Source organism: Aythya ferina (assembly GCF_964211825.1).
Source record: "Aythya ferina genome assembly, chromosome: 7".
NCBI classification, from domain to species: Eukaryota; Metazoa; Chordata; class Aves; order Anseriformes; family Anatidae; genus Aythya; species Aythya ferina.
The window spans coordinates 22684168-22700606 of NC_140302.1; the positions used below are offsets into that span (position 1 = coordinate 22684168).

Consider the following 16439-nt stretch of genomic DNA (forward strand, 5'->3'; position numbering starts at 1 on the left):
TCTTAGCACTGCACAGAAATATTTTTCTTCACGAGCAGCAATTTACCAAGAAGGCTATCAGAATCAGTATACAAACTAAAACTCCTCCAAGATCAACACAGACACCAGTCCCCTTACTTAAAAGAGCAGAAGATGTTATTCCTTTCCATTTATTAAATGATTCAACATTGCGGTATGCCTGCAACTAATTAGTATGATCAACACAGTGCAGGGCAGGAACAAAAGCAGTCCAGCCTCTGAGATGTGCTGATGTAAAAGCACACAGGAGTATACATTTTTAAACCCTGTCTCATAATTTATAACCATAACATACTAATCATTCCTTGATGGAACTTTCATTTGTAAGACTGAATTAAATGTCATTTCTGATTAGGCCTGTCTCTGGATATTAAAATTGACCAGCAGGTTTATTCACTTACTAGCAGTAACTTACTTTCTTTAAGGCTGTCTTATACTAAACATTATAGAAAACAGAAGGTCAGTTACTGACAAGTAAGAATGATACAAGCGCATGTAAAAAGAACATATAAGTACGGTGAAAGAGAGAGCAATAAGTATATTTGCTAAGTCATATACTTACCATTAGCACTGCAAAGTTATTGAAGTGTGTACTCTGAATGGTGGTAATATTGCCTGCAGAACTAATTATGTGGCACCCTTCTCCCCACCAGCCTCCATGTCCATCTAGAAGGTCAAAATCCCAGAAGGCTGCAATGGGGTCTATACCCCGTGCAAAGTGCCTCAACCCTATAGTAAGAGGGCTGGTGAGGTTTCCAAAACTGCACCCATCTGCAAAAGCAACAAACTGAATCAGAGAGATGGAGTGGAAAACCCTTTATTGATGAATGTTGTGTAAAGAGATCAGATACACTAAACTATGGAAAAAAATAAAATAAATGCAATAGACATATACTCTTAATAGTCAAAATCAAGGGTAATGTTCACATTCAGAAAAGTTTGCAATAGTTTAAATAAATCTGAATGAACATTTCTGTCTCATAATGTGTCCAAATGTTCTAATCAACCTTCACAAAGCTGTTTTTTTTTGGTCTAAGATTCTTCAGTTACAGCCAGTGTTACACTATTGCCCATGTAACTGCAAAAATGGCAGTTTCATCATATGATTAATAGCTGAGAAAATTCTGCACTTTGAAAGTCACATTTAAGCATTTCAAAAATGTTAATAAAACAAGAGCACTGCTCAGAATCAAATAAAATTATTAAAATTGCCTGGGTGAATAATTAATCAAAATAATGATTCAGTAGCATATAAGATATGTCACATTTAGACAAAAACATTTAACACCTGTTTTATGTCCATTATATCAGAAAGTATACTGGAGAGTAGTGATACATGCAACAGGGCACTGCTCCCTCCCTGACAGTCTTATTTTTCTCAATGTCTACGGTGTTAGCATTGCAATTTTCATTGTAAAGAAAAGAGTAAAACAAGGTTTTTTCCTATAGCTCTTTGTTTTAAGAAACAAACCTCCGTAACAACACAGTCAAAAAACATAGTAACCACAAATCTGCATTCTAGTCATACAGCAGTTGCATTTCTTTATTTGCAGAAGAGTTAGAATAAAAGGATGCAAATAGGAATAAATTCAAACATTGCTGCTAAAGAAACAGACCATTCCCAGCCTCTCAGCATACGGTATACTCTATCCTCTACATAATCAAGTATACCTTAGCTTTCAGATTAAAGGAAATAATGCATAACAACTCCTCACCTATTTTAGCAAAAACAGCTGGTGTGGCAACCGTCCTACGTTTCCCATCATCTGCAAGATTTGATGAGTTTCCTGTGCTGGGAAAGAGTTTTCCATTCCGAAAGACAATAAACTGTAGCTTGCAAGTGGAGTTATCAACAGATTGCCAGGCTGAAGACTGAGAGAAGACAGACTGTGGCAAATGAACTGAAGCTACTGCTACAGCATTCTGTACAAAGAGAAAAAAAAAGAAACATTTAAAATGCAAATCACAACAGGGTTGCTTTCATGATGTTTTAAACTCCTGTACAAGAAATGTATGCTGCTTTCCTTTTCCAACAGACTGGAAGCAACCAAAGAAGCACGAGCTGTAACCATGGGAATAGGATTGGTACAGTGCATATTAAAAGGGAAAACGTTTTGATTGAATGTGTGAGTCTATATGGTCAAGCTCCCTGCTGCAGAGGTGAGAATGGTTCTTACCGTGCCTGCTAGAGGGTCCATCAACACTGCAGATCTGATTTAAAGAGACAACCTCTACCAGGTTTTCTCCTTCACTTAAAACAGAATCAGACAACTAACATTGAAACATTTCTCTGAAAGGGTATTTGAAGAGTATTAAAATAATTTTATAAATAAAAATATTATTAAATAAGACAGTAAAGAACTGCAAATGTGCTATATAACACTTTTTATAAATATATTTTTCTTGCTTCATATATGGAAAATCAGTTAACTCCACGTTTTTAGCAATCCAGGATAAAAATATTACAAGCACTAACATAACAGAAAACAAGATAGCACTAAGAGAAAATGAATGAAGACTGTCAGATCACTATAATGGCTTTGCGTTGTGATTGTGTTATACACCCTTTTACAAGCAGATAATTCGCTTACAGCATATTTATAAAGCACACCAAACATTACGTTCAGAGGACTTCACCCATCAAGCATTTTTTTTCCTCTGACCAAATAGAAAGCTAATCATTAAAGGCTGAGATATTTACAAGAAAAAACAAATGATGAGCAATGGGAAAATAAACAGGGAGTCTGTCCTGAGCCTTGAAGTGAAAAGTGTATGTATTTAAAAACAAACAAACTACAAAATGTTCTAATTTGCATTTCCCCCAAGGGCAAAGTATAGCTTCTGTGCACATAATTTACATAGATTATCACACAGTTTACTCATAGTACATGTGCGCTACCTCTTTCAGAAGTAAAAACAATAATCTTCACAACCATGTAAACAAACGATGTTAATATATGTCCATATGCTAGGAGAAATACACATGAGAGATAAAAGGCACAACAGAGATCAGCAAACTAAAACATTAGAAGCACATAGTGACCTCACAGTAAATAGGGGGGGAAATCATGAGTAGTCTGTGATGTCACTGAGATGCTTATGTAAACAGATAAAAGGCTTGTATCATTTTTATTTTTTTTTTTAATCACCAAGCATATTTCGGAAAAGTTTTGTGATTCTAACAACAGAAACTCAAAAAAATGCTTTTTAAAAAAAATATTTAATTTAGATGATGTCACTTAAATATATTCATAAAATTAATTATGTTAAAAATATTCAGGAAAAATACAGAAAATAGCAACAGCGCATTTTTACATTAGATTTTAAAATAACTGTGAAGACTTTAATTGGAATTAACTGAGCTAAACATCAAGTACTTATCCTTAGATTGTTTCCACTGCCTAATTCACTGATTCTAAAGCTGTCATAATTGGCTTTGTCTCATGCTTCTGAAAAAGACATATTTCACTCTATGATATCCCAAAGTATCACTGTAAGCTGAATCTCTGATGATTCCATTTTAGCCATAAATTTGTTATTAATAAGTACATACAGAAATTTTTAGTAGTGTCATTTGTCAAAACCCAAATCTCTCCTGACTTACCTGGAGATCTACAAAAGCGTAAGAGAAATTGTAGTGTGATTAAATTTATATAGGATTTTCATTATTATTCTATGCTGGAAAAAGCAACAACAATGACATATTAAATTACACTAATTACTTATTATGCACAAAAAGAGAAAGCTAGAAGCATCTGAATAAGCTTATGATAATGAAACCAACAGCTAAAGGCATTGGGATAAGCAACAATGTGCCATGACTTGACAAAAGCTGTCCTACAGAAGGCAGAGGAACACAACTGGTTTATAGCACTTTTGCTGAGGCAAAATTGTGTAATTCATTGAGGCTCTCAAATTTCTTCTCTATTTTGACTTACTGATACCGATGAGAAAAGCAGTGATACAGTGTGGTAAACAGAGCTTGACTTTGAGACCGGGGAGGGGAGAGCAGCGGCTGCACACATCCAAAGCACGGAGAGCTGGCTTGTTTGCAGCAACTGGCCAGTTGCACAGTTGCGAATGATCAAGGTGATGGCTACCTCCTCACCTCCTTTACTTCCCAGTCTCCGCCCATACAGAGTCCCTTAACTACACAGTGTAAAGGAACCTGATCACAGAGACCCATAGACTAGCTTTAAATCCAAGGGGCAAAGACTAATGCAGTGAAGAAGAGCTGTGCACAGCCAACACATGGATTCAGCACAGACTGTATGCAGTCCTTGGACTGATGGAGCAAATGTCACACGTGCAGCAATGCAATATTTAACTAACCATGTGGCAAAAAAGACACATTTACAGAAAATTATTTCCTCTTCAGGATTCAGAAGAGGGTTTTTCCCTATTTCTTCAAACAGAAGGTACAAAAAACATGAATATCTATAACATTAACTATTTAATAATCTTTGGAAAATAATGCCTACAGGCAATTTCTGGGATATGGTGTAATTTTGAACACTACCCTGTGTATACTACCCTGTGTATACCCCTGTGTATACCTGATATTTCAACCAATTTATTTTGAGTGCAGGCAGAGCAAAGGAACAAATTGTGACAATGTATAGGTAAAGTCAAAACTCAGTGCATACCAAATATTTAATTTATGTAGAAGTTCCTTAAAATTAAACATTAAAATCAAACTGTTTCCTACAGCAACATGTCTGCCAACAAACTCCTGTGCTAGGATATTCATCAAAAATGCACACACTGAGAATGCCCACACATTTGCAACGCTGTTTAAAAATATGAATATTTGTGAACAATTTTTACATGTAAGATATTTGAGAATCTTTATTTTAATAGCATTAGTCATATTCACAGGAAAAGAATATGAGCACTCAAGCAAACCCTATTATTGCAGATGAGAATGGATGGCGCTTGACTGGAGGCTCAGTCTTCAATTCTATGTGTTGTGATGAAAAATCAGTTCACCACTCTTGCCTCAATTTCCCCCTCATGTGGTGAAATAAAAATAATACTATTTCTTTTCCTCCAAAGCCTAGAGATGAAACACAATATGTGAACATATTATTACTAATACCAACAGTAACATTACATTTTGAGTGAATGACTGTGCTTTAGATGTTTCAAACTCCATATAAATAATCTCCTGTTTTAAAATTTTATTTGGACACCATATTGCCACATCACACAAGAATTGACATTCAATGGTGCACTAGAGGCAGTGTCTTGAGAAGCCACTCTACCTCTAAGGGAGAAACAGATCTAGAGAAAGAACCACCACCAAATGTACTGCATGGGATCTGCAGCTTTGCAATGACACAGGTCAGCACTGGCAACTTATATTTTCCCTGGAAAAGCTTACAGTATGTGTCAGCAATTTACCAGTTAGGATTTAGACATTCTGTGATCGTTTTCAAAACTGAATGTCAATAATCCCCTCATGACTCCATTTCACTTTTAGTCCTATTAACTGGATTGGACTGGCAATCATTAAAAAGCAAATTCTGAGCACTATAGATTTTTTCTAAGGAACATTCTTCTGCTGGAAAATGACAGTGTTTTAAAATGAAAGCTAGCCACGGAGATCCATCCATTTCTACAAAAATATGTTAGAAATTATTCAAATTTCAAAACCTCCCATGTAATATCTGTCCAGATATTCCCAAATCTGCTGTGTGATCTGCACCAGGGAACAAGGGCAAAGCAGTAAACCAGTAAAGCAGTAAAATGTGTTTTCCAGGAGGCTGCCAGCTCTGAAAACTTGTAACCTGGGAAAATTTCCTAAAAGCTAAAGAAAAGGTTCTTTTGAACACTACAATTCATAATTGGAAAGTAAATTAGTAAAAATTTCTGAAGTTTCATTTCTTGTTTCCATTTCCATACTAAGTTTGTTTATTTGTAGATTTTTTCAAACTAGCAGAAGAACAGAAACACAGATCCCGAAAGTTTAAAATTTGAATGGAAAACCTCATTCCAAAGAGAAAATGGTTCCCAGAATATTGAGAGCTACAGACTTCTGACATTTCTTGCAGCCCATGCATGCGTGACCCTTATTAAAAACATTTTAAAGGAAAAATTAAAGATTTAAAGTGAAGATTTTCCCCAGGCAATTTTATTCTGGTCTGCAGTTCATTCCTTATAATCAATGCTAGCATTTACAAGGAGTTTTTAAGCATTTAGGAAAGACAGCCCATCTCACCTTAGGTACCTTTGCAATACATTGGCCCTGCTAGTTTCATGATCCTTTAAAAAGAGCTGCTCCCATTTGCTATATTGCTTCCTGATTATCTTGTTCAACTTGGCTAAAATTTAGCATGATTTGAGAGAACATACCTGTTATCAGACAGTTCTTAACAAGGGGGATACTTGGTAACACTGTGGAATGGTATAAATCAAATTATTTTCAGTTCTTCCTGCCTTGATACTAGAATGATTTTGAGTTCGAGCATGGTATTTATGTTTGAGATAAAATATATTTCATAGGAAAGCATTTAATTTTGATTGCTCAGAACAGCTGAAAGGTGTATTTTTTTCTAGTTGTCACTATCCTCGACTTTAAAAACTGTACTTTTACAAGAAATCAGAAAAAAATGTGGGGAAGGGGACAAAGAGTAAATGAAATCACCTGAACACCAAGCAGACAACTAGAAAAAGCAACTTCACTGCCTCCAGATTTTAAAGAAACTGATTATGTGTTTTACAGATTCAAATACAAGATGTCATAGATTATTAATGATCCAAGGGTGTTGCTAAAGTGTGCACAACCTATATAAAATTACATTAGCAGTAAAAATGTAGCAACTAAGCTCTACTGGTAATAACCTATATTACTAAATAAGTATTGACTGAGTTAACAGTGTGGTCGTCATCATAAAATCAAGCGAATACATTGTGTATATAAATACAATAGATGCTAGTTAGGCCCTCAAACAAGACAGTAGCTCCTCAGAAGCAAATGAAGAGATCGATTTAGAATTTATGTTAAAGGTTTAGTGGCTAACATAATAAAATAGTGTGAAAATGCTTTTTCATCTGTCTCTCCTGCTATTTAAATCATACTCCTTTGGAATTATTTCAGCACGTGAGATAAGAGATACAGAGAGGCATTTGTCCCAGCACTGTCAAGCTGTATGTATGTACTTCTCTCTTGCATGGAAAGCATCAAGAAAACAAAACAAAAATTTAGAATGTCTGGGAGAACGTCAAATAAGTGTTCTGTAAAAGGAAGGGAAACAGTGGCACTTTGAAGAAATATGGTTATATAAGACTCAATGGCAAAGCAATTTGACAGGTCCTGACAAAAAAAGATAGGATTGATGTTTGTTTTTTAAATAGGAGGCCACAAAACAAGGAGAGTGTAAGGAGATTCCCAGAAATATTAGTTTGTATACATTGTTCCAGATTTATTAGTTTACTTGTAGTCCATGAGGCTGCTGAATAACAAAAGTCTGGAAAGGCTCAGGAGTGACTAGCAAGAAAAAAGAAAAACTGATACAGATTCCCAGACAGAAATGAAAAGATATCTCCAAAAACACGACATTAAATCACCTGGCTATAGGGATGAAATTGCTATTCATGTTAGGATTATTATGTAATAAAGTCGTTATATTGTAATGCTGAAGCCCACATCCATCTTAATAGCTGGAAACCAAAGTATATACACCAAAATACCTTTGTTGTAGCCAGACATAAATGTCGTTTTAATGCATAGTGAAAACGTAACAATAAATATAGGCAATTATACGTAAAGGTACAAAACCATCTTAAAGTGTATTTAAAGGTATATCTAATAAGAATGGCTTTCTAGAATTCATGCTACATAAATGTTAGTTTCAGCAAGCAACATGGACATTTTAGAAAAGCAGGTAATATAAAATAATCTTTGAAAGCCTGATAATCACTAATCCCTCTTCTAATATATGTAAAAAATAAAAGCAGTCTCCAATTTAGGATTTTGTATTTCAAATTTTAAAACTTTGCAAACTCTGAAAATTTGTTAATAAAAGTTACCTGGATTAACAAGATCCAGCATGGAAAAGCAACTCAAAAGAGATATTGAATATAATCAGAAAGACTATGAAAAGAAAAATAAAAAACCCAAACCCATCGATCAACAAAAAAGTAGTTTTAAGTGTCAAGAAATGGATAAATACAGGGATAACTGCCAAAACATTTACATACAGTACTAAGTTCTTCAGACCTATATTTAAAAAATGGACAAGGAAAGAAATAGAGTTGCTATGTAGAGAGAAACAGGTAGAGATAAAACAAACTAGAAAAAAATCATTGAAGGTGTTGATGTTTGCATGGAGACAGTTAGGATCAATAAGAAAAACGTTATAAGAAAAATAATATAAGAATTACCACAAATGTTAAAGTAAAATTCAACATGGGCTGAATAATGTCATGCAAATCTTTGATGCAACTGACACATGAAATCAGAGGACAACTATGTTTTTTTTTTTTTTTTTTAAAGGATTATACCAAGTCAGTCATAGAGCACTGATGACTTCTCTCTAAAACGATCTACAGTTAATGTGAATAAAGTGTGGCATGTAATTAAAACAGTATAGACCTATGCATGATTGACTTTATTGCACAGTTTGCATCATTTACAGCTGCTGCTGCCACATCCCCATAATTTGTCCGCTTCCATGTCAAGAGACAGGCTGCTTTTACAAGTCTGAAAGAGTTGTTTGGTAAATTGCATAAAAATGTGGTGTCCTTAAGGTATGCCTATATGGACGGCTGTGTCATTGTTTGTAACTTCCAGTGTGATGCACTGAAGTTGCTTATGCATTCATGCATAATTCCTCCAAAACATAGGTCAGCTCATTGCATCTAAGACTTCATTATTAATGCATCTGTAAAAATACACTCAGAATACATAATATTTTTTATTTTTTTTTTTTCTCCTGAGGAAGGTAAGATGTGTAGAATTCAAGCAAAAGCTGACTTTGTAATCTGATATTATGAGGGGAAAAGAGAAAGGGTAAAAAAAAAAAAAAAATCAAAGGAAAAACTAACACTAAGGGAGACAGGATAGGTTTACCACAGATAAATAACGCCAGACTCATGTAATAGTCCTTGATAACTTTTCTAGACAAGGACACACAGGTCACCTAATTTCTTTTGCCCTCAATAAAATACTGGATACTATATGGAAAGCTGAATTGAGACACTGAGAATTAGTGTCTAAGTCACTAGAAATAGGGTCAGGTGAATAAGAATCTAGCTAAAATTCATAATAAAATGAATTTGAAAGGAAACAGGCTGGAGTGAATGTACCAGAAGATTTTATGAAAATTAGTTTGAGGACTTACAGTTTTCATCTGATGACCTTTAAACAAAGAAGAGGAACATCACCTAAGACAAGGCTCAAAATCATATGCTTTACATATTTATAATGAGAATTTCTGTTATAAACTGGTGAAACAAACCACTTTGAAAAACAGACAAGGACTTGAATGCACTGTTTTATCACATGGATGAATCTGAGCCACTGCAATTTAACAATAAAAAAAATACAAATATAGTCTGGAACATTTCAAACGAAGCATTTCCATTAGACAGGGAAATACTGTGATTTTCAAGAATAATTTGTTTTACAAGTGCAGAGGAAGAGAGTTCTGCATTGTCAGCCTAGCAGAATGAAAGGAGAAAAGGCTGTGTCTGCTGTCTTTAGAAACACCAGAGGAATAGCATCTAGAGAGGAAGAAGAGTCATGTGAGCATGAACACAAGGACAAGCAGGACGTTGGTCAAGAGCAAAAATTCTGATGTGAAGTATGAAAATACTTCCTAGCCTTTATTACAGAAAGGACATGATGGTCTCCAAGGAGAATGGACATGCACACACAAAAATTCACCTACTTTTGACAGAGCGTTTGAATATTTTATGATAGAATTACACAATACAGTTCTCAGGAAAAAGAAAGATTTTGTAAAACTATTCAGTCATGGCAGTGTCAAGTGACTTACATCTGCAATAAAAGAACATTGAACATGGAAGTGATATCATTGAAAAAAAAAAAAAAAAAGGAAAAATTCTGCACACACAACAGCTGCAGACAGTTGGCAAACTTGAAAATTAAGCCACATTTAATGCAGACAGCTATTTTAGAAATCTTAATATAAACATGTAAAAATAGAACAATTAAATACAGATCTGACTTGGAACATTAAAGAAATGAAGGCCTATACATTTTTCTATTACTTATCTTCCTACAAATTGTCCTTAAAATTGATGAGATCTTTAGCATTTAAGTAACAAGAGCTCAGTGTCCTATACTGTTTGATGGTCCAGCAGCAATATCTGACACAGATGACAGCTAACTACTGACACATGCTCAGATGAACATTCCTAGTATACAATTACCTAAAAATGGTATCACCCTAATCACTGCACTATTATTCTTTAATAAAAATTCCAGATTTACTCTACCTGAGATGTTGAATATATCCCTAATTTCTGCTAGCTGCAGTGGTACCATTATCGGTTAACCTTGTGGCTTTGAATAAAAGTCAAAATCCTTTGTTTACATTGTTGGATCTGCTAGCAATCTCCCATACACCTATAGATAGAAACATCTTTGACTATAATATTGTGGTGACTGCAAAGAAAGCCTTCAAAGCAACCTGAGTGTAAATTAAAACAGATGATTCTACAAGAGGCGCAAAACCACAACAAATCTGCAGAAAGCCCCAAACATATAGCTCCAGTAGATACAATGTAAGAATCAGTATTAAAATCCACATTTTTCAGTTATTTACTACTGATAATTTAGTATATTTTTGTGTATTCCAAAATTCCATGTCAACAATTTTATTTTAAAATTTCCAAGTTTTACTTATTTTCACCTTTTCTAGAAATATACTTTTCTCCATATGTGACAATAAAAAAAAAAAAAAAAACAACAAAAAAACAAACAGAAAATACAAAACACTGTAAAGCACAAAATTTGTCAACATTATATAAATTGGATTTTATATAACAAATACATCACAATTTTGTTATAATTTCTATTATTATTATTATTATTATCAATATCATTATCATTATCATTATTATTATTTAAAGGCAATTTTAAGAAACTATTTAGATTTTCAAACAGTGTTATAGGATTGCTTCAGTTCAGGGTTCCTTATTTCAAGTCAAGCCGAATCTGCGTTAGGTTTGCCATAATGCAGAAAGCTATGCTAGGGGATGCATAAAATTGGTCTTCTTGGGAATATGAATTCTTAAGGGCGGTTTATGAGTTTTCAGCTGGAATGTAAAGTTTTTTGGGAGGAGATGAGAGGTGAGGAAGGTGGAGATGCAGATCCTTGAAGTATTGATTTCAGGCATATCCCAGAATTCATGCTGTATCTTCTCATTGTTTTCCTATGAACCTACAGAGGCTTGCTGCAGCTACATTTTTATAAAGGATGGCTTCTGGCAGTGCATTCTACAGGAAGATTTGCCCTCTTAGGAATTTGGCTCACTGGGCCCTTCAGGCATGTATGTGCTCCTAGAAATACTACATTTTCCTCCAAGCTGCCTGAGATGAATGAGTATTTTTCCTTTTTATTTAGGGGCTCAGTTCATCTTCAGGCATAAAATATGTGAGATCTTTCTAGAGAGATTAGATTAGCATATTAGGTTGTTGGTTTGTTTGGTTTGTTTTGTTTTTTAAATTATACTAATGAGTGACTCTGATTGTTACAGGTGCCTTCAGAGGGGATGGGCATATGTAAATTGTTAAAATTTTAAAATATGAAGTCAAATCTGGTGAGCTAAATGGAACATTCAGCTGCATAATGACAAACTTATCACCTTGGATCTTAGAAAGTACATCATAATCATACAGAATACCTAACTAACCAAATACCTTTTGCAGTTTACTGACTACTGAGTTTAAAAGCCAGTAGATATTACTGTTTTTGAAGAAAAATGAATTCTAGCTTCAGTATACCAGCATGTGTGTTGTGTTTTTTTGTTTGTTTTGTTTTTTTTTTTTTTTTTTTTTTCCCACATGCCCATTTTTAATTTCTCTTTTGAACTAGGTGAATTATGTTAATGTAGGCCTTGTAACAGTTTTACTTTCTGTGTGGTCCATAGCTTAGTGATTAGCATACTAAAGAAACTATTAGAAATGGGAATAGATAACTTAATATTTCCCAGCACCCAAAGTATTCATAAAGATTTTTCTGAAGTTTGAGAAACATGATTAGATTAAAATAAGAAGAGATATTAGGTGGATATTATATGCATCAAAAGACACTGTAGTAAACAAAATTCATATACATTTTAGTGCAGTGCAATGCATACAATTATGGATTTTATGATTTTTCCAAAGTCTTAGATAATTTGGATATATCCATTCATTGAATATGAGTACACACAGATGCAGCTAGTAGGTAATAGGGTAGTTCAAAATGACCGGATATTGCAACTACTTAAGTATACTACATGATAGGATTTCTAATTTCACTGATATGGTATTCACACTTAGTTAAGCCAGATAAATATAAGGTTCACTTGGTAAAATAACTTGGAATGTAATAAAAAACATTAATTCTGAATTTTTCAAAACACTATTTTGATTTAATTTTCCTGAGGCAAAGTGAGTTGCTATATTGCATGTAATTTGCAGAAGTCCAAGTATTAAGTGTTCTTCTGGTGCTGACTTTTTATAAAGGTGACTGCAATAAGATGCTGACACTGTAGCTTGATGACTACTGAAACATTGACTCTGATAACAGAGGAAATCTGAAACTGCTGAAAATTTTAGCAGTTTTAGCAATTAGAGACTTCAAGGAATAAGTGAATTTAAAAGTTCCATAACCATGCAACAATTCAGTATTCTGCAGATTTTTGAATGGTTTAGGTATTATCCTCAGGAATGATCTCTATTGGCTATAGCCATTAAACAGCGAAGACCTAGCAAAGCTCCTGCAAACTATAATATAGGTAAGACATGTTTCTAGAGAATAATGTCGGTCCCCTACACGCCCTTGCTTTGCTGTATAGAGACCACTAAGCAGTGAAAAAGAGGTAAAGTTGTCTTTGCTTTAGCCTATGCACACTCACACTTTCCTTCAGTCTATTACAAAATACAATTTTGCTATCCTCACAACTGTCAAGAAAATATGCCTCCTCAAGAGGAGCAAATATAATTTCTTCCCTACCCCTACTCAGTTTTCCACTTTAAAAAATCTATATATTATAGTCTCCAGTTTGCCACAACAGTAATCTGTCTCCTTGATTTCAGCCACTGAGATGATTTACTACCTTCCACAATACAGAAGTGCAAAACGGTGAGTATAGTCACACTGCTAAGAGAAAGGTTCTGAGTCACAAAAGTGACTTCACATTTGGATGAAAGTACCCAAGGCCTCCAGACCATTGAGTTGCATGGTGGTAAAGTGGATGAACATCAATGACATTTTAGACAATTATAGTTGTTAAATATGAAGGGCAGATACTCCACACTTGCTAATGCCAGTACTTGTTAGTAGTCGCTGCTCTCCAAAACTCATACAAAATCACAAACCCTGTGTCTTAAGTCTCACATGGATCTTTGGGATTCAGATGCACTGTGTGAACACAAAAGATAAGATATTGAGCTCAGTATGACAATGGCATAGTCATGTCAGAATTTCACCTTTAAAGATCAGTTCTGGCCAAGTGCCCTGCTGAAAACCTAGAGAGAGCAAAACCAAAGAGATTCACTGCATATGTTTGAGCATAAAATGAAATACCGTAGATATTAAAGGAATTTATCCAAGGCAACATTTACACAACCCAGTTATCATCACTAATGATTCCAATGCCACAGGCATGATGTGAGACTTATTTCTGCTTTTCTTTAAAACTGGACAGAAAAGCAATGGAGGAGTAGAGTCCATCCAGCAAGAAAGGTGTCAATTCATAAGAGGAATAGCTTTTTCCAAGCCATTGTATTTTGCGGTTATATAGAGCAAACTGATGCCATCTAAGGAATGATATATTCCCCCACTCCCTTTTTAGAGAAAGAAACAATGTAAGTTGTTCTTGCAAGTAATATATTTGAAGATAGATTTTCACCAACAATGTAAACTAGAGGCAGATGTCATGAGGCAGCTTTGAAAATAAAACTTTGAGATGGATACATAAGCACATTGTGTGTATACTTCATGTGAAAATCTGTTGTGTCATTCCTTTGGTTCTGTCAGAAAGCATTCAGAGCCAACCAGAACACTTTTACCCTCATCTGAATCACATACACACTCACTGTCTTTAATGTAAATGTTGACCAGGACAGATTCCTTAGCCCAAAACTCAGCTGTAGCAAGCACTTATGGACAGTCTTTTCTTTTTTTTTTTTTTTTTTTCCTAGTAAGTTTTTCTAAGGGATTTGTTACAGAATTATGAAAACACCAAAAATATTTTCTTGCATTATCTACAGCAAAATCCAATAATAACCATGATGGAAGTGAGGGCTGTCTGGTCCTTCTTTCAGATCACATCTCCGCCAACCATCATTTCATATGGTGGTATGACTTGAAGAAGGCTGGAAGAAACCTAACTCTTATATATTAAAATTTCATGGACGCTGAGAAAGCACCTTGGCATATGTGAATTTTGCTTTATTACTGCAAAAATAGTCACTTGATATAGTCAGTGTTAGATACTTCATTTCTAAAAGCTGACTGAACTAAAATCTTAATCCTGTACTCAAATCAAGATTTGTAGCAATTGATGACAAAGCAGTGATGATGTTCTCCAGATTCAGAGTTGAAAATATTAACATACATTATCATTTTTTTTTGTCATCAGTAATCACTACATGAAAACTCATAATTTATATTGGGTGAAGATGCTTTTATATTTCTGAGGCAGTATGCACTGTATTCCTCTTACTCAAGGGTGTGCCTTTGAGTTGAGGTCCCAATGAAGGTTACTTGAGGCTTCTTGTATCCTGCATGGACCCAACTGAGATATGAACTAAGCACTGGAGGAGCACCCCTCAATCCCTTTCATTGACAGCTGAGAATCAAGATACCTACCATAATATAATTGATTCCTAATGTAATAGATTCCCTTAAATGCTCAGCTAGGTGCTAATGCTAACCTAGCTAAAGTTAAACAGGATGAATAGAATAGTAATAAACGAAGACTGAGAACTAAGAACTGCACCAGTCTTCTCTCCTCATTTCTTAGATCAAACAAAAGGGAATGAAAATAACCTTCCTAGATCCAAATGAAAAACTGTTTTTAGCATGCAATATATGACTGGAGTGGATGGGAAAGCACAGTGTCTTGCTTGTGGCTTATGAATTAATATAAGTTTCCAAGTATTAGTGCTTCAGGGCCTGTATCCTGAAAAAGCAACAGCAACATGTTCATTAAAAACAGCAGCCTCTATGCCGTGAAGTGTTCATTTTTAAATCCTGTAAATTGGTTATATAAGTCGCAAATTTGCAATTTAATCAGTAGAAAATGAATTGTTTTACATTGTTATATGTAATCATTTTCAATAGTTTGAATATTTTGGTCTTCCTTTCTTGCTATATGAATTTTCTGATCTCTTTCAGTAAAGGTCAGTTCTTCTGGTATCAGTATATTTAATGTGTTCACAGATTTGTACCAAGGACCTGTATTCTTAAGGGCTTCATTTTATCAGTCAGACACATCAATGGTGTGTATAATTCAAACTTTCTCAAGGGCTTCCACTGCCAAATTTGACTGATTCTCCCCTCCCTCTCCCCCCCCAAGTGTGTTATCATTCTCACTGAATCACTTCCAGTCTCCTGTTAAACTGATATGCCTTTACTTTACACATCAGCAATATTCATTTTTTTAACATAAAAACTTAATATTTTCACCATTTCACTATCTTTTTCTTCTAACTCCGCAGTTTTACATTCTGCATTAAATAGGATGGGAGTACTTTGTTGAATCCTGCACATGCATTTCTGAACTCTTACTACTGCTAACAGCAGATGCTGATATGAGTACCTGAGCATATAAATTAATTATTTAAGAGCGAGGATCAGAAAGAAACATGCTCAAGAAGAGAAAGTGAGAGAAAAATCAATACAGAAAAAAAATTGAGTCTCTCATGCCAACTGAAGGTCTAACACCATGTACAAAATTAATAACTAACATTATTAGCTGAAAAACAGTGTATCTGAGAAAATCTGGCAGAGTCCCAGATTGTCTATCTCAGTAACAGGAAAGTCTTAAGTTTTCTTATCAGGAATTCTGGGTCCTGGCAGCTCTGCACATTGACAACAACATGAAAACACTGCTGCCAAGGGCACAGACTCCACTAGCAACTGGATTCCCATTCTTCTCTATTGGCTAACATAAGGAAGAAATATTTGACTAACAAACTGGGTATAGATAAAACTAGAAAAGGCTAACTTAGAAAATAA

The 16439-nt window shown here is 34.6% G+C and overlaps 1 protein-coding gene across 8 annotated transcripts in view; it reads right to left on the minus strand.

Annotated features, from left to right (window-relative positions):
* Window positions 1-16439, minus strand: part of ADGRA1 (adhesion G protein-coupled receptor A1) — a 284313-nt gene that overhangs the window by 57360 nt on the left and 210514 nt on the right. For 6 of the 8 annotated variants that reach the window (XM_084525901.1, XM_084525899.1, XM_084525898.1 and 3 more), the window contains 2 exons: window positions 1734-1941; window positions 581-789 (listed from right to left, as the gene is read on the minus strand). In XM_084525901.1, the coding sequence (XP_084382027.1) occupies window positions 581-789; window positions 1734-1941 (417 nt within the window). Of the gene's footprint in view, window positions 1-580; window positions 790-1733; window positions 1942-3956; window positions 4066-4126; window positions 4169-16439 lie in introns of those variants that run through there. The other 2 variants (XM_084525904.1, XM_084525903.1) reach the window with 2 other exon arrangements.